General features: G+C 34.7%; 1 protein-coding gene across 1 annotated transcript; it reads right to left on the bottom strand.

Moving 5' to 3' along the window:
- Positions 1-1,317: 1,317 nt before the first annotated feature.
- On the bottom strand, positions 1,318-18,177 carry LOC141404820 (uncharacterized). The gene is made up of 4 exons (XM_073988542.1): positions 17,750-18,177; positions 2,490-2,726; positions 2,181-2,424; positions 1,318-2,119 (listed from the first exon to the last, which is right to left on the bottom strand). Exons 1-4 carry the CDS (start codon positions 17,777-17,779, stop codon positions 1,563-1,565), a joined length of 1,068 nt encoding a protein of 355 aa, XP_073844643.1. The 5' UTR covers positions 17,780-18,177; the 3' UTR covers positions 1,318-1,562.
- Positions 18,178-20,627: the final 2,450 nt, after the last annotated feature.

Here is a 20,627-nt window from a genome sequence, read left to right as displayed (position 1 = left end):
ATAACAGTGAAAATTCTCTACAAGATTGTCCTTTATGAAGTTTTCGTAGGTTTTACCATTTTTGAGATATAGAAGTTCAAATTTTGACAATTTACTGACGGTATCGTCTTCATATAAAACAAGGTCATGACTGCAATTTCCCAATTTCAACTCATATATCTCAAAAATGGTACAACCTAGGAAAGAAATAACGAAAACCAATCTTATAGAGAATTTTCACAGCTATAAGATTTTCTCTAGTCCCATTTCGTGAAAACCTAAAAAACTTAAAAATGTGGCATGAACTTCTATATCTCAAAAATGGTAAAACCTAGGAACAGATCATAACGATCAATCCTCTGGAGAATTTTCACAACTACAAACTTTTCTTTAGCCCCATTTCGATAGGACTTGCGGTTTCCAAGAAAAATTGCGAAAATCTTAAATAAACCTAAAAATGTGAACTTTGACGCGATTTATTTAAAAATCTCTCCAGCGTTTTTTTCTTGTTTTTCGAATTTTACCATCTATGAACATTGCTGTTTCAGAATCCGCAAAAACTTCTCAGGTGTAAGCGGTTTTTATTTAAAGTTAATTAAGGCGCACCGTACATGACATTGTTTTATAAGGGACGGTCCTGACTGACTGACAATGACGGTCCCAATTTGAACTTCTATATCTCAAAAATGGTAAAACCTACGAAAATATCATAAAGGTCAATCGTGTAGAGAATTTCACAGCTACAATATTTTCTCCAATCCCATTTTGATAGGACTTACGGTTTCCAAGCAAAATCGTGAAACATAAAAAACCCCTAAAATTGACAACTTGAATTCTGATTTATTTAAAAAAGCTCTCCGGTGATTTTCTTGGTTTATTGATTTTTCTCATCTATGAACATTGTAGTTTCAGAATCCGCAAAAAACTTCCCAGGTGTAAGCACCTTCGATTTAAAGTTGGTTCAAGAGCACCGTGGAAATCGTTTTTGAAATATTTGAGTTTTTCCCTTTCACTTACCTACTTCCGCCCATTGAAGGAAACATTGTGTATATTTCTTCGCCTATAACATAACTTCTAAGGTCATGCCTTGATTAAGTTAATAAATCTTGCGTTATTAGCGACATCTAGTGACGAAATAGTCCCTTTGCGTTAATCATAGACTAACTAAATATTTAGTTAGTCCATGCTATGCGTTAATTTATTTCAGTTTCACACCAAACATATGTACTTAGTGTGAATCGGCATGCCATTATCATTAAATTGTACGAGTCACCTTGTGCGTTCATCAACCGCCTAAAGATATGCTTTAATACGTACATATATAAATTAAACAACAAGTTTTTGGATTTTTGTTGCATGTATTTTCATGCGATTGATGCGATACTTAATGATAATAATACTGATGAAGTTAATGATAATCAAATTATTATTAACAATGATATTGGAGAAAACTTAACTTAAAAAACACAAACAACACATTTTTATTGCTGTCAGTTGTCATCAATAGATAGGGGCACAAACATTTCAACAGACATACATACATACAAGTCAATATGATTCATGGGGTCCGATCACCAAGCGATTCAATCTGTTGTTGTTGATTGTTTTGCGGTAGACTTTTTAAATCGCCGGTAAGGATTATTGTAGCCAAAAGGATTTACTAGTTGATTAGGTCTTGCTCTTAGTTCCTGTGTGGACAATTGTTGTTGTTGCTGCTGTTGTTGTTGTTGTTGATCTCCTTGTTGCTGCTGTTTATTTAAGTGTTGTTGCTGTTGTTGTTGGAGATTTTGTTGCTGTAAAAAGTTTCCCTGTGATCCGCCTTGTGGTGTGGACTGAAACTGATTTGAACCAGATTGTAGCGTTGTTTGTGGATAACCAAATTGTGAATCTGGTTGATATTGTCCGGTATTCTGTTGTTGTTGCAAGAAACGTTGTTGCTGTTGTAATTGTAGTGGCGTTAGCTGATTTTGTCCCGGTCTCAGTACATTTGAAAATTGTCGAAAGGGAGTTTGATATGGATTAAGATTTGGACTTATGCCGTCTTGATAGGGTTGACTGCTTGCTATGAATTGCAAGGATTTGGCAATGGCATCTGGTATGGGCGGAGGTGTTGGTATGTGAGCACCCTCGGCACGGAATCCTATAAAATAAATGTAGTGGTGAGTAAATATAAAAGAAATACAAATATCTCAAATGCATACCATTTTCATCGGCAATATAGCGCACTGTAATCGGTGTTCCCTCCGGTGAAGTGTACGAATAGGAGCCTTGAACTACTTGAGCCTCTACCGCCTCACCTAAGCCCAAATTCTTTACATAGCCCTGAGCTTGAGCTGTTGTGCCGTCACCAGCTGCATAGCCATATTGAAAACTCCCATCATAGTTCAGTTCATTTTGATATGCCGTTATTGGTACAAAGTTCTGGTTGTAATTACGATAAATGTTCTAAAACGATTAGCAATATAGAGAGATTAAAGTTTTATTTTCTCATTTTGTGGTTTTATGCATACCTGGGGGAGGAGTGGCGATATAGGCTGCAGGGGGTTAATACCCGGTGCTAGGGGGTTTACGGGAAAGGGCGATTGCTGCTGCGGTTGTTGCAGCTGTAATTGCTGGCGCTGTCGTAATTGTTGGCGCTGGAAATTCGGTGTTTGTCGTTGAAACGGTGATTGATTGAAGAGAGTATTTTGTTGAGACTGACATGTTTTTAGCAACAAAGCTATTGTTAGCACCAATGCGGCAATAAACTGCAAAGTAAATGGCACAGTGGAAAAAGAAAATTTATTACAAGTTCGAATAGGCAAAAAGCCTAGGCTATATTTTTCAGTACTGCCAAATATAGCCATGGCTTATTTTTGGCATGAAAGAATTTAAGTTTTGAATTGAATTCGATAGAAAGTTGTCAATAATTTATGAAGATTTAAGTGTACGTTTTTTAAACGCGTAAACTGAATGTTTTATTTATCTTATCTATCTATTTATCTTTAATTTATCTTTTGAACAGATCACATAAGAAAAACTCCATATAGGGCACTAAAATCGATAAAATATAGAATATTTTACATAATTTCTGAAATTTTGGTCAGTATCAGCGAAACTTTTGGGAGTTGAACCAAATAACCCTTTGCAAAAATCTTCCTAATAAAGTTCTTTGGAACATTCTGAAGCTCTAAAATGCTTACTTCATGCTGTTTCAGCGGTATTTTGCATGATATCTTTTACAACACGTATTTCAAACACAGTTCACACCAACAGTTTATTCTGGCATTTCGATTTCACCACATTATTGACATATTTATTAAATCGTCGTTGAAAAATATACTAAAAACAACGTGATAAAGGCATTTTACAACAATGGCATGTTCTGAAGAGTTGTGTATAACATTCCAGCCAATATTTATATTAATTTATATATTGTTTTTCAAAATAGTTAGGCTTAATCCCATAATCGTTGTTTTAATATTTTATTAAAACAACTTTAATTTATTAGTGAGAAAAAATTGGTGATGTTTACCAAGGGGTAAGGCAGGAAAGACTATAGTTTCAGATCTCGCCACAGATCTTCATCAGTTCCCTTGTTTCTTGTTTTTCAACAAGAAACTTTTTATACCCAAGTGTCAGTTGCTCGCTCAAATAGATACGTGCGCAAAGAAACACTCTGATCGAGAATTTCTTTGACACTACCTAAACTCGAGCAACTTTATTTGCAAACAAAACCAAATCTCCCCCACTGCTATGCGTTCGTTGATTCCAAAAGAAACCATTAAGAAAAAATTAACGGCTTCGATGCTAAATGTATATGGTGCGAAATGTATACAAATTATGGAAATTGTGGATATTATATAAAATTTAAGGCAATAAATCATGTTTTTCGAGTTCACTATTTCTACAAATATTTTGTTCTTGCCCTTATCTACAAATGTGAGATGAAGATTCACATATTTTTAAGAGGTATAGTCCAGAATAGCTTTAAAAAGTCAATATTTAACCATGTTTATAGGGGGCCATAAATTCCAAGCTAGATCTGACACAACAAAACCCAAGTGGGGTTTTTGTCGCTCAGGTCTGTACTTTTAAAAAATCCTCAGCTCAAATTGTTTGCACAGAATTACCTTAAAAATGTTGAACAGAGTTAGTAACCACATTCTTATGCGACCAATACAATGTGGGAGTGCAGGACACCATTTGTATTATTATTCGTAAATTTTAAAGTATTTTACATGTCCTCACAGGATCCGCCAGGATAAAAATCAAAAATATTTTGGTTTTGACAGTACAACCTTATCAATCCAATGCATTGTTTACTAGGGTTATAACTTTTTGACATTTTTTCTCAAAAATGATTTCCTGTAGCAGGGATGAATGAACTTTTGCCTATTAATCACTGTGCTATCGTTTATTCCATTGAAATATAAAAAAAGTTCACGCACAAATCGATTTTAAAAAAATAATTTTTTGAAAAAATATATGAAATGAAAAAAAATTTTTTTCAAAAAATTATTTTTTGTTGCACGAATGAATAAATATAAGCCTACTAATAACTATAATAACGTTTATTTCATTCAAATATTAAAAAAGTCACTTTGAAAAAATTTTATTTTTTTTGTTTTTAGTTAAAAAATTATATTTTTGAATAAAAGTGTTTACGACATTTTTACGATTCTCAGAATTGAAGAAAAATAGTGAGAAATAAATTTTATGTCATTTTAATTATCTCATGTGGCTCTAAAGTTTATTTTCAATTATATATCTGTTTTCAGTGACTTCAAAAAATTGTCCATAATTTTGATAAATTCAAATTTTAAAATCATTTTGTGCGTGAGGTTTTTTCACCGAATCACATTATAATTAAGATTTTATGTAATCTTATGGCAAAACTCATCACGCTATGATACAGGGATATGAGGTTGTAAAAAAGTCATAACCCTATTGTTTACTTTCAAAATGGGGTCCGGGCCTTGATGTGAAAATAACATGATTGTCCTAAGCTGATGAACAAAAATAAATACCTAGTTTTCATAGTACTATCGGAAAAATTATCAGAAAATCATTTCGCTAAAAGCTAGAAAAACATTTTTTCTGTGTTTGATACGAAACATCATAGACTTTAACAGCCTGTTCATGTATGTCGACCGAAAGGTTTTTTGCGCTTCGGAAGTGGAAAAAATCATTTTCTGTTCATGTAAACGCCTTCGAAACGAAAATCTATGCGACCGACAAGCCATACGAAATAACACGTAAACGTACACTCTTCCATTAAATTTGGGTTTATGTATTTCGAAAGGACTGTCTCTTATAGAACGAGAATGTCAAAATCACTCACTTGCTTTGTAGCTGCCGAGTAGAACGTAAACTCGCGAATAACACCGAAAATCTTAAAACAAATTTATGCAACACAATCTTGAAACAAAATAAACATTTTATAGATACGTTTTAATGGCGGTTTCATTCATTATTTTGAAGAAATCAATAAAATAAAATAATTCAAAATACCGACACATTTTATTTTTCAAACAAAACAAATCACACATATTCCAATGCTTGTATGTATACAGTTAGTCAACTATATTATTGCAAACGATGAATTTTTAAGAATTTAGACTTTTAATTAGGAATTACTACAAGAAATTGTTTCAATAATGTTGGGCTTTTTGTAAATATCTGTTGATTAACCTGTTAATGACAACATCAAGCCAATAAATCCAGAAATCGGTTGGAAATAACAAAAACAACGGGCAAAAAGGATAGGTACCTGTTTTTTGTGGTGTCAACTAAATAATTGCAAAATGAATAAACGTGCAATAAAATCGAGGAGTTTCCCCGCGATTTTTTGCATTTAAGGATTTTTAAGATTTTAATGGTATGTGGACATGTAGATCCATAATTTTTGATCATAAATTAATTTTTGTGTGTGGAACATAGACGGTATATTCAGAAAAAGAGGAAGTCAGGTCAACGGTTTCGGAAAATATGCTACATTTTGTCTATTCCAATTATAATAATGGCAAATCCCAAAGAGAAATCCCTAAAATCACCTCTCGTAAGCTAAGAAGTGTATACAACATCATATACCGCACCGAGAAAGAAGCCAGGTTCAAACTGAGGGCGATACAGGGCAGGTCCAAAATAGTAAGCTCACGAATTGGCTGTAGAATGATTAAAGAAATTAACGAAATAGCCCAAAGCAGCACCAGAAAATAGCTTTTTCTAATTAAAAATGATTTTGGAGTAAGTGTGACACATGGAAAGGTCAGAAAAGTGGTACATAATAACAAACACTCATCACGAGAGACTAGGTAAAAACCATTGCCCTCCTATCACAATATATAGAAACTATTCCGACTTGTTATAGACAACTTTTCACGCCATCTTTAGTATTGGGATGGTGTTATATTTTCTGATGAGACTAAAGTTATGTTGCCCTATCACAATGGACTTCAAAAAGTATTGGGAAAACCCTTGAAAGCCATGGAAAACAAAAATTTAATACATACCGTAAAGTTCGGAAAACTGTTACTTTTGGTATGGGGTTGTATATTGACTATTTTATAGACTACCGATGGATAGTGTAATCGACAATGTTTCTCTCCTGTAATCTCTTTTCAACATTATTTCTCTTTTTGAAAACAAATACATGTATTGCGATTTTGTATACAATTTATTTTTTATTCTGAATTTAAAAAAAGTTTTTTGGTGCGTTTGATGTGCAAAAACTTACTGTTAAATAAAGATGCAACAAACATGTTATTGGGCTAAATTAAAGAAAGGATGAATATTTTTAGAAGAATATTTGGTAAGTATAGATAATTTTTGGGACAATACATTTTTTTAATTATCTCAATCAACTTTTATGCATTTTATTTCAGGTACATCTGAATTATCTGAAGCACACTTGAGATGCACATTCCCAGGACCAAATAAACACAAGCAACATAAGTCCCAGTATCAAAGATTCACGCATAAGTTTCAATATCAAGGAATTTAAAGATTAACATTAAATTGTCCTTTAAAATATATGTATGTCCTTTATGTATATATGTAATTAAATAAAGCGTGGTTAGCGCATATTCGAAATATACAGATTAACTGTTATAATTGTGTTGTTTAAACTGGTATTCTGATTACAACCACATTTCTTGCCACCGGATTGACTGGTTACTGGTAATGCACTGAGGAAACAATTGCCTTTCACATGACTATCGAATGCAGTGAGGGGACAATTGCCTTTCAAATGACTATCGAATTAGGTGGTTACTGGTAATGCAGTGAGGGGACAATAGACCCCTTCCTATGACATCCCCATGTTAAATTCACCAGTCTATATCATTGCGAGTAGATTGGGTGGTAACTAGGGGTGTTTACCAGTAGCCAGCAAAATTACTAGTTATTCCCTAGTTACCCGAACAACTGGGTAGTATTTCGCATAGGATACCTAACGACAGTCACACGATAGTTTGCGAAATACATGAACGCATTTTTAGACGGAAGTGAGTGACTGTTTTCCTTTCGTACTGGTTTCCGTGCGACATACATGAACAGGCAGGCGGTAAATCTGTACAAAATTAAAAACATGGATTCATTCGCTTTGAGATAAATAAGCGAACATTAACAGAAATATAGGTGTTTTATTATACTGACGTGGAGTGTATACCCATTATGAACTTCTCGATTTGACGCATTTTAAATGTGTGTACACATCGTTCAAATGGAATAACTGTGTCTCATTGGTATTAAATCCTCTTTAAAAATGGGATATTCTTCTGTTAGCATATATAACTTCTCCTGGGAATAAGTATTGAAGTTGCGGAAGAGCTTAGTACTTTCATAAGTGAAAGGAAACTAATTGTTGCACTTTACTTCAATACAACTCGTGGTGGAGGGTATAAAATGTTCGGTCCAGTCGAACTTAAGGTTTGCTTACCACCACATAATGGAGGGTATATTAAGTTTGCCATTCCGTTTGTAATTCCTCGAAATAATCATTTTAGATCCAATGTATGTCCATCTGCCCCTCTTTTTGAAATCACTCTAGCGTTCGAACGAATTGAAGTAGGTGGATACAATTTTAGTGAAATGTATTGTAGGTCCGTAGAGCTTTTGGTATTGAATATGGGCTATATAGGTTTTGGTATAGCCATCATACAAATTGACGCGTTAAGCGTGGAGAAATTGTGAAGGTATTAGCCCTATTTCCAATTGTTTGGAATTTGGTATTTTTTGTTTTCAGAGGCTGAAAAACATTTCTACCAATAAATTTATATAGCTTCATGTTTTGAAATAGCCCCCATAAAACGCCCCTTATAACGCGAAGCGTCACCTTAAGGAATATTGAAGGTATTAGTTTCATTTGACAACCGAATTGTGATTTGTAATTTGGGATTTTGTGTTTCCAGAGGAAAGAAAACATTTTTACAAAAAAAAAAAAAAAAAACACTAAAAATTTTAGGCATTGGCCCAAGTTTTGGTATAGCGCCCCCAAAGGGTTATTTTGAAGTTTTTATCGCCGTTTTCGGCACAAATTTCAGGTATTTTAAAGTTGCAGTTGACGTTTTCGGCTTCACTTGGATGCAATTTTGCATTAAGGTTTCGAAGTAGTCAAGAAACTTATACACCAAAAATTATGGACTTAGGCCTAACCTTTTAAATAGCTCCCATCTAACGAAACCGCCCGATTTCAGGTATTTTGACGTTTTTATCTACGTGTTAGACCAAATTTGATGTAATAGCTAATTAGGATTCCCAGTCTCCACCAATTTTAACCTTGGTACTTTCATAATAGAAAGACAACTAATTACTAGACAGCGGAATTTATGCAACCCCTATTTTTGGTCCCATTCATGTCAAATTTTGGGACTGGGCATATTATTGGTTTCTGATTAAATTGCAATCGAAACATATGACATAGGCAAAATTAAAATTAAAATTTTTGCATATGCAAAATTTATGCATTTTACATATTTTCTTATGCAACAAATATTTAAATATTGGGTACAAAAATGTTTGTATGTACAATTTTTCTGTTTAAAATTCTTTTCAGACAAGTCAATAAAATAGAGAAATTTATAACCAGAGCCTCAACAGCTATATGAAGGCCTGAACCTAAACCGAAAAATTTTAGGTGGAAAGTTCTTTACCCCCAAGGAAGACTTAATACCAAATTTCAGCCAATTTGGCGGGATATTGAGGCCACAACCTTCTAAATACCAGAAATCGGGAGGTACCGTACTACGGGGGCTATATGAAAACGTGAACCTATACCGACAAATTTTAGGTAGAAAGTTGTATACCCCCCAGGAAGACTTAATACCAAATTACATCCATTTCGGAGGGATATTGAGGCCACAACATTCTAAATACCAGAAATCCGAAGGTACCGTACTATGGGGGCTATATGAAGACGTGAACCTATACCGACAAATTTCAGGTCGAAAGTTTTTTTACCTCCAACGAAGACTTAATACCAAATTTCAGCAATGTCGGAGGGATATTGAGGCCACAACCTTAAAAATACCAGAAATCCGTTCTATGGGGGCTATATGAAGACGTGAACCTATATCGAGAAATTTCAGGTGGAAAGTTTTATACCAAATTTCAGTCATTTCGGTGAGATATTGAGGCTACAACTTTCAAAATACCGAAAATCTGGAGGTACCGTTCAATGGGTGCTATATGAAGTCGTGGACCTATACTGACAAATTTCAGGTGTAAAGTTTCATACCCCTAACGCAGACTTAATACCACATTTTTAGACCACAAATCCTTGAATATATTTTTGCATATGCTCATTTTATGCAAATATGTAAAAATATGCACGATATGCAAAAATTTCTGGGCCTAATTCGTTTTATTTTGTGATAAAACGAGTTTCTGTCTAATCAGATTTTCTTTACGACCATCCTAACCATATATTTATTTGCATAGGATTCCGCTATCTACTAATTACATATTTTATTTTAGTTGAGAATATTTCATGGTGAATGGTATAAAAAGTTCAGCCCGGCCATAAAGTTTGTTAGCTTGTTATACTCTCCAACATACTATGGAGAGTATATAAAGTTTGTCAATTAGTATGATATAATCATTATAGAACCCACAAAATATATATAAACGTTTCTGAGTGAAATCGAACACTTTTAAAAAAAGTGGTTTTTGATGAGTTGATGCTGCTCTCAGCAGAACATATCAATAAGTTTTCAGATCTTTTTTCTAACGGTTGCGGAGATATCACACTTGGAAAAAGTCGAATTCTATAAAAACTTTGTGCATGGAAATGCTCACAACATCTCAAAATCTTCACATAGAAAACAAGTAAGAACGGCGTTAAGTTCGGCCGGGCCGAACTTGTTAAACCCTCCACCACAAGTTGTATTGAAATAAAATGGAATAATTAGTTTCCTTTTGTGTATGAAGAAGACTTAATACTAAATTTCAGCAATTTCGGTAAAACAATGTGAGGTACCATTCTATGAGGGCTATTTCAAAACGTCGATCTATACCGACCAATTTCTGACTGAAAGTTTTTAGGCTCAAAGAAGACTAAATACCAAATTTCCTATATTTCGGTAAGAGAATGTGGCTAAAACTTAAAAAACACCGAAAATCAAGAAGTACGCTTCTATGGGGATATAGGAAGACGTGGACCTATACTGATAATGCTCCTCTGGAAGATTATATAACTCTTGGAAGACGAAATAACGAATTTCAGCAATTTCGGTTGGATATTGACGTCACAATCTTCAGTATTACGAAAATCGGGAGGTACCGTTCTATGGGGGCTATTTCGAAACGTGGACCTATACCGACGAATTTTATTCAGAAATGGGACAATATGAAAGCGTGGACCTGTACAGACATATTTCTGGCGAACAGTTTTATATTACATTGAAGACTAAATACCAAATTTTAGCCATTTTGGTGGAATATTGAAGACACAACCTTCAAAATACGAAAAATCGGGAGGTACCTTTCCATGGGTGCTATATGAAGGCGTGGACCTATACCGACAGATTTAAAGGGGAAGTTTGAGTACCCCCAACGAAGTCTAAATACCAAATTTCAGCCATTTCGGTGGAATATTGAGGCCACAACGTTCAAAATACCGAAAATCGGGAGGTACCGTTCTATGGGGGCTATATGAAGGCATGGACCGATACCGACAAATTTCTGGGGGAAAGTTTTATACCCCTAAAGAAGACTACGTACCAAATTTCAGCCATTTTGGTAGGATAATGAAGCTAAAACCTTAAAAACACCGAAAATCGGGAGGTACCGTTCTATGGGGGCTATATCAAAACGTGGACCGATATATCCCATTTTCAATACCAACCATCCTGCAAGTAATAAAAACTTCTGTACCAAATTTTGACTCTCTATCTTTAAAATTGCGAGCTGTATCTTGATTTCAACAGACAGACAGACGGACGGACGGACTGACGGACGGACGGACAGACGGATATGGTCAAATCGACATAGAATTTTATGCTGATCAATAATATATATACTTTATAGGGTCTCCGACGAATATTTCGATGTGTTACAAACGGAATGACAAATTTAATTATACCCTCCATATGGTGGAGGGTATAAAAATCATTTTTTTATTTTTTGAACGCTAACATGCCGTGACAACACTTTTTTCAGGGTTTTTCAAGGACTGGGTTCGAACCCCAGCCTGGCTCAAGCTGATTTTATTTATTTTGAAAATTTTGTTATTAGGACAAATTGCAAATTGAGGAAAAGTTAGATGATAGCGAAGTCGCTCCACAGCCGATATGTCTGATGAGCCTCTACCAAAGACGAAACATGTCACATAGTGGTGGTTGTGTGGATTCGAATCTTCGGCTTACCTTTTTCACATGCAAAAATCATTGGTCAATTATCTCGAATCTTACGAGAAATTAAGGTTTTTTCTATTTGGACCAATATTAAAAAGTTGTGAGTATCTCTGCAAAAAAAAAAGGAAATCAAAAATCATTTTTTTTCAAAAGTGTTCGATTTCACTCAGAAATCCCCATATATTTTTTATCAGCGTGAAATTCCACATCGATATTGCATTGTAGGTCCGTCTGTGAAAATCACTCTAGCGCCCGAACGGATTAAAGTAGGTGGATATAATTTGGTGAAATGTATTGTAGGTTTGTAAAACATTAGTATTGAAAATGGCCTACATAGGTCCACGTTTGGGTATAGCCACCATAAAAAGAGGATCGTGATGCGTCGCCGCTTTAAAAAATTTGTGAAATCGATTGTTTATTTTGTGTTTCCAGAGGCTAAAAAAACATTTCTACAAAAATTGTTTATATAGGTCCACTAGACTGGTTTAAACCCAAAAGGAAGAAATCGATGTCGGACTTTTTAGACGCACACCCCTAAAGTGGTCAGTTTTGTTAGATTTTAAGATTGCCAAAGTTTGAGCACAATCGGAATATGTTAACACGTGCCACGGGGGCATCAAAGTTTTAATAGTAATTTGTATGGGGCCAAAGGTTAATTTTAACGAAATTGTTCTAAAGGCCACATTTATTGTCCAATCAATGAGAAATATTTACCAGTTAATTTATCTGACTAAACAATTAACCCTACAAAAAATTTTAAAAATCGGGTAGGATTTTAATGTTAGCTATATATAGGGCCCATGAAAACTTAGAGGCCCCAGTGACACGTGTTAACATATTCTGATTGTGCTCAAACTTTGGCAGTCTTAAAATCTAACAAAACTAAACACTTTAGGTCCACGTTTTGGTATAGCCTCCTAATAACGCCACGTGCCAATTTAAGGAAATTTGATGGTATTAGTTCCATTTGACCACCAAAAATTTGGGATTTTGTGTTTCCAGAGGTAAGAAAACATTTTACATATACCCCATATACGGTACCGCCCGATTACTGGTATTTTGACGTTTTCGACATAATTTGAATGTTAGTTTGAATAACGATAAATTGGAATAGCGATTCGATATCAGGTATTTTGTAGTTGTTATCTACGTGTTCCGACCAAGTCGATGTTTTGGAATAGCCCCTTTAGGTGTACTGCCGTACGTAGGGAGTGCATACACACCATTGACCGGTCAATGGGGGGTTAGTTGTGGGATAGTACTATCGGCTACAAATTATATAAGGCTCTTTAGGATGAATTCTACTGTTTCCGCTGAGAGAGTTGTAGATTGCCGTTAAACAGAGCTCCAGTTTTGAGCCGAGCTGAAGGGTTCTAAATAGGCTCAAGTAGCTTACAAAAACTTGAAGATTACTAAAAATTTTGAAGATTACATTAATTTTTTTCAATACGCAATGGTTCTGTTATAGATGTCATATTATAAATGTTATTATATACACTAGCAGACGCCGGTCCGCGTTGCTGGACCTTCGTAATTAGTTTTATTGACCATTTTTTATGGACTTTATGCTTGACAATTAAAAAATTGATATTTTCTACTTCACTTCTTCGGTCCATTTTCAAACCGAGGAGGATTTTAAATTTATCTCTCTTATCTCTTATGTACTTTGTCGAATTTTGTGGCCATTGATATTTTCTACTTCACTTCTTCGGTCCATTTTCAAACCGAGGAGGATTTTAAATTTATCTCTCTTATCTCTTATGTACTTTGTCGAATTTTGTGGCCATTGTTGCTGCTTAGGATTTATTATCGTCCACGTCCCACGTTTTTACAATAAAGCAATCCAATTATAAAAGTTTAAGAAAAATTTAAGTCTAATTTTCCCGCTTATTGAGACTTATATGTTTTAGTTTTTCATGCCTAATGGACCGTTGAACCTCACCATTTAAGGAAATTTGTAAATATATCGTTATTCTTGATCGGGGGTGCAACCATCGCAATTTGCAAGCCTATGCACTCATAAGTTTAGCAAATATAGCGATTAGAAAACAATAGGCCCCCGAAATTCGTCTACAAATATATAGCATTTTGGACCACGGGACAATCCTGAACATTTTTTAAAAATTGCATGAAATTAGGTGGTAATCAGTTTTCTAGATATAACATATTTATTTTGGCTCCAAATCATAAGTTTGACTTATACATATAGCGTTTTAAAGAAAGGCGTGGGAAAGGTACCCAACATCAACATTCGTAATTTTTGCAAATATGCAATTTTGCAAATGTCGTGATTTTTATTTATATAGATATAGCATTTTTAAAGAAATAGGGTATAGGGGAAGTTCCTCGCCCCTTCCGAAATTCAACTAAATTTGTAGCCTATTTTAAACGGGGGACATCCCTGTACATTCCCTGGCAATTTCAGGAAAATCGGTTGAGTAGTTTCTGTAGAAATGATAACAATTGAAAATTGAAAAAAGTGGGCGTGGTCAAATCTTCTTTGCATAAAAACCCAAGTCGGGTTATGGCGCACATTTTACAGAAAGAATTATGGAAATCGGTCCAGCCGTTCTCAACTGATGCCATTACCAACGAACGACATTTGATTTTTAATTATATAGATATATCACACAATGAACGTAATGGGTTGTTACCTTCATAATTAGTTTCCACAGTTGGCAAATTAATTGGCAAGAAATTCCGGGTTATACGTGAGAGAACATTAAATCTTATATCTGCTATTAAGCCTCGTAACAGTTTAATAAAAATAGCGCTCTTGGTGTAAATCTTCTTTTTTCAAGAGTAGGGAGATCAATTAACATAAAACGGCTTTCATAAGGTGGGAGTAACACGGTCGTGTCCCAATCTAGACCACTCAGGGCAAACAGAAGGAATTGAATTTGAACCAACTCAATTTTATCAGAGTATAATTTGTAATAAGGGCTCCATAGTATGCACTCATATTCAAGAACTGGGTGGACAAGGCTAACAAACAAACATTTCGAAACGTATGTTCATCAAATTCTTTACACCAGCGTTTTATAAAACCCAAACGATAAAGGAACCCACTTATACGTTAGACAGTAGTTCCGTTATCTTACCGCTACATTAATATAATTTGAATCAAGGGGGAGGTAAAGAGTTGGTTCACGATTTTTAACGGTGTTAGTTCACCCAAAAAACTCTGCAATAAAAAGAAAGTTCCATAGCATTGAGCTTAAATTATAATTTAATTCTACTCTCCTTGAGATTTTAGAGACGTTTCGGTGCTTATATTTATTTTTAATATAATATAATAATTTTTATTTTTGGATCATTCATTATTGATATAATTTGCATCAAAGAAGAGGTCAAGAGTTGCTTTACAAGTTTCGTGCTCGTAATATGCACCAAGAATTTTAAATTTGGACAACAAATTTAATTTGATTGTTTTTAAGTCTGGAGTATTACCCCAATGGCTTTACTTCATCATTACTTTCTCTTGTAGAGAGTAATGTTTTCAAAACGAACAAACAGTGTTGCAAAATTTTACTGATCGCTACCAATATCATGATTTCATCCCGGCGAAGGGAATTATCAATTGGCTTTTCAGTTTTTGAAATGATGCGAAAAACCGAAATCTTTAAATGTTCGCGGCGAAGGGAATTATCAATTGGATATTCAGTTCTGAACTGATATTGGTAGAGATCAGTAAATTTTCTGTTAGTTCGTTTTGAAAAAACATTACTACTCGTATCTGTAATAGAAAGTAATGATAAATTAAAGCCATTGGGGTGATACTCCAAACTTAAAAACAATCAAATGATTTCAATCTCTCAAACAAAAGAAAAGATTAAATTTGGATATTTTTCCCATAATTGTCAATGGTCAATTTCACCCGCTAAATACTACCCGATCATTTTTCAAAATTATTTGAATTTTCCTTGACCAAACCTCTTACTTCGCTCAAAAATTTTTCAGTATTAAAATACAAGTACTACCACTAGCTTAAATATGGTTACACAACACACAACCGAAACTAAGAGATCCATGTACAGTCCGAGTCAAAAGAAAGTTTACACCTCACAAAAAGTTGTTAATAACATAATTACACCGGTATAGAAATATAATAAATATAAAATATAAATTCAGTTTTTAAGTGTTTAGTGGTGAATTAAAATCCAGAAAATATTAGGCCTTGCATAAGCTTAATTATGAAATAAATGAAGATTGATAAAATAACCCAAAATTTTAGGAGTCAAAAGAAAGTTTACACTTTTGCCAAAAGTAGGGTAGTTTTTTAATTCTTTAGGTTGATATGCCTTTATTTTGGCTTTTTACCTTATTTTGATCCCATACAAAGTATTTCTTTGAACCCTGCTGCTATCAGGTACCCGATGAACATTTATAGGACACTCCATCAAGTTTGATTCTGTATAAAACATTTTCACCGTTAATAAGTTCGTTCATAATTTTCCATAGGTTTGACATTTTTCACCAAATAGAGTTTGGAAAAATGTATTTTTCTATTGTCATAACCATTTTCACATATTTGGTCGCAATGGGGTATTATCACCGGTTTTCCCCAAAATACTGGTGGATTTACTATTTAGACACTCGAATAGGATCAAAATAAGTTAAAAATCCTAAATAAAGGCATGACGAAATTTCTTTTGACTCTGACTGTATATAATATTGCTAACTTCAGAACAGCCACAAAATCGGATAAAAATGTCGTTTTTGATCCATTTCAACCCCAAAATATTTCACGATCATCACCATTACAAAAGGTGTCTATTCTGGTCTGAAGCTGGCCTCTACACGAAATTTCGCTACGATCGGTCCATATTTGCGGCCTGTAGTTTGATTACAAATTTTAATGGACGGACGGACACACATCGCTAAATCGCTTTATCTCGTCTATATAAAAAATTTTGGTATACCACAAGTGGGGTCTACGACGAATATTTCTTGGAGTTACATGGAAAAAACACACTTAATTTTGCCTGAGTCTTGCCTTGAACCATTTCCTATTGACTTTATGTATGTATATTAGACTGGTTTTAACTGAAAGGAACAAATCAATGTCGGATCTTTTAGGCGGCACCCTCTAGTTTTGTTAGGTTTTAAGATTGCCAAAGTTTGAGCACAATCGGGATGTATTAATACGTGTCACCGGAGCCCCGAAGTTTCCAAGTAATTTGTATAGGGCCAAAGGCGACTTTTCACGAAATCGCTCTACAGACCACATTTATTGGCCAATCGATGAGAAAATTTCATTGATGTGGCTAAGAAATGAATCCTACAAAAATTTATGAAAATCTGGTAAAATTTTCATATTGCATATTTTGCCAATTTTAGGTAACTTGCTCCCTATATATAGCTAATATTAAAATCCGAGCCGATTTTCACAATTTTTTGTAGGACTATGAACTGACAAAATATTTTCATCGATTAGACAATAATTGCGACCTTTAGAGCAATTTCGTGAAAATTCGCCTTTGGCGAATGGAAACTTTGAGGCCACAGTGTCAAGTGTTTACATATTGCGATTGGGCTCAAACTTTGGCAATCTTAAAATCTAACAAAACTAAGCACTTTAGGGGGTGCCGCCTGAAAAAAATCCTTCATCGATTTTTTAAAACCACCCTAACGTATACGTATTTCAAAGCCCCGAGAATTTAAAAAAAATATTTTAGTAAACATCTCTTAATTTGCCGGCTACTGCTTTCGTATTATTAATATTTTCAATGTTACGAACATAAAAGTTGAAGGTAATGATTTCAAAGTACCGAAAGTTTGTTAGGTATTATTCAAGTTTTCGGATTGGTGGGATCATGTTTTATTTCAAGTACATGGCTACAATACAATTTCAATCACACATTTTATATTATATGTTACATTGTTTAGAAATATTTAGTTATAGTTATTGTTTGTTAGTTGGTTGACAAATTTACCCGATATCGAATTTTCTCCATTGTTCCCATGTTTCAGCGTAAAATTCTCAAATAATTCACAAGAAATTGCAATCAAAACAAACTTTGTTTTCCGTTTGAGTATTCACTACATTCACTCCGATTTGTTGTTTTTCTCGAACTGATTACAAACAAACAGTTGACAATTTCGACAAATTTCCTGTGCTCAACTCTCGATTTCAATAGGCTAATTTGCAGTTGAACATAGAACAACGCTAGGTAAGGTTTCACACTAAACGATGCAAATCTCTTCGAAGATTTTGCTTATGATTCCAGGCAATGCAATCGTGCTGTGCAATTATCTCTTTAAACTCTGCAAATAAACTAATTGCCGATCAACAAATGCTCTGCGTATTTATACAATGATAATGCCTCAGGGCTTGAACGCACCTCAACAAACAAACGTACGCATTGCATGCCATCTCCACCTTCAATTTATTATGAGGCTGCAGCATTAACAGCTAGGCCCAGCTGCAACGTTTACTACTGGATCATTATTCTTTTTTTCGGCCCAGAATCTATGGAATGCAACAACCACAAGCGGAGAACGGGAGCGGGTTCGACTGAAATGTAGCGGTAAAGCGAGTAACAAGCAAAACGAACAAACAAACAATGATCGTTACTGCCAGATGCGCGTTGCAATCTGTCAAAACATCATCTCATATTAGTAGTAGCCAATAAAAGTTTTCTACGTTTCCGGTTTAGATACTGGGCACATCAACAAACTGTTCAGAGATTTGTTCTTCACTTTGTCTGTCTCGTCTAAGTGGGCAGTGTTTTTTAAATGGCGCTATCTTTGACCACCTCAGTGGCAAAGGGTACAAGAAACAAGTAGCTGCAATATTCTTGCATTATCATCTTCAAAATCAAGTTTATTACCATTTGTTTTTGCTGTTGGTAGTTTGTTTTCATTTTTCTCCAATTCCGCAGGGTTTTCACATAAAAATTTATTGGTTTTTTATTGAACATTGATAGAAGGACGAATAAATCTAGTTGTTGTATTTTTGTATATACATAGCTATTGTGTATGTCGTATACACACAACCTTACTATGGTGGATTAATTAAATTTGTCATTTGGTTTGTAACACATCGAAATATCCATCGGAGATCCTATAAATACTGTAACCATGTCCGTTTGTACGCCCGTCTGTTGAAATCAAGGTACAGCTCGCAATAAGAGAGAGATTTGTAATTTGGTATAGAAGTTTCTATTACTCCTAGGATGTTTGGTATTGCAAATGGGCTATATCAGTCCACGTTTTGATATAGCCCCCATAGAACGGACCCACCCGATTTTCGGTTTTTTGAAGGTTTTAGCTTCATCATCACTGCGAAATGGCTGAAATTTGGTACTTAGTGTTCGTTGGGGGTATAAAACTTTTCCCCAGAATTTTTTCGACATCTCCCGATTTGCGGAATTTTGAAGGTTGTGGTCTTAATATTCCTCCGAAATGGCTGAAATTTGGTATTTAGTCTTCATTTAGGGTATAAAATTTCCCATATGAAATTTTTCGGTATAGGTTCACGCCTTCATATAAGCCCCATAGAACGGTACTTCCCGTTTTTCGGTATTTTGAAGGTTGTGGCCACAATAACCCATCGAAATGCCTGAAATTTGGTATTTAGTCTTCATTTAAGCTATAAAACTTGCCATACGAAATTTGTCGGTATAGGTCCACGCCTTCACATATCCCACACAGAACGGTACCTTCCGATTCCGGAACTTTGAAGGTTGTGGCCGCAATAATCCATTGAAATGGCTGAAATTTGGTATTTAGTCTTCGTTGGTAGTATTCAATTTTCCATTCTAAATTTATCGGTATATGTCCACGCCTTTATATAGCACCCTCCTCCCGATTTTCGGTATTTTGAAGGTTGTGGCCACAACAACCCACCGAAATTTCTGAAATTTGGTATTTAGTCTACGTTGGAGGTAAAAACCTTTCCGACTGACAGTCGTCGGTATAAGTCCACGTTTCGATATAGCCCCCATAGAACGGTACCTTTCGTAATTCTGAAGGTTGTGACGTCAATATCACACCGAAATGTCTGAACTTTGTTAGTTAGTTTTCCAAGGGGTTATAAAATATTCCAGAAGAGAGTTATCAGTACAGATCCACGTCTTACTATATCCCCTCTTGATTTTCGGTATTTTGAAGGTTTTAGCCAAATTATCTTACCGAAATATCGGAAATTTGGTATTTAGTCTTCTTTGAGTCTAAAAACGACGTTTTGATATATGTATGTAGCTCTCATAGAACTGTACCTCCCGAATTTCGGTATTTTGAAGGTTAGTCACATTGTTTTAACGAAATTGGTATTTAGTCTTCTTCATAAACGAAAGGAAACTAATTGTTTTATTTTAGTTCAATACAACTCGTTGTGGAGGGTATAACAATATATAGTATATAGATTCTTGATCGGGGTAAAATTCTGAATCGATCTATGCATGTTCGTCCGTCTGTTTATGGTAATCATCCTACCACCTAGACAATTTTGGAAATATGCGTCTTTTGTTTGCTGGCAAGCCAAGTTCGAAGAAAGGCTATATCGGTTTACCGTACTTCCCGATTTCAGGTATTTTGGCGTGTTTACCTTCATTTTCAGACAGAATTACCTATAATTTGGCATTTTGGTTCCTAGTAGTCACAAAAATATTATACATAGTTCCATGTAGTATATCCTTTGGCATTTGGTGCTCTTTGTGGTTAGAAACTCCTCAGTACAAATTTTGGACACATGTCCAGAAATGTTATTTCTTCATTGCGAGTAATTGTTCTTGGTATCTGTATAGTTTACAAGTATCTCTAGTGGTATTAATCGCTTCTAACAGAGTATACTAAAATTACAGAGAAACA

Source organism: Musca autumnalis, unplaced genomic scaffold, assembly GCF_047663935.1.
Source record: "Musca autumnalis isolate F117 unplaced genomic scaffold, ASM4766393v1 scaffold_5, whole genome shotgun sequence".
Lineage (NCBI taxonomy): Eukaryota > Metazoa > Arthropoda > Insecta > Diptera > Muscidae > Musca > Musca autumnalis.
Note: the sequence above shows the minus strand (reverse complement) of the source record. Positions and strands in the feature narration are given on the sequence as shown.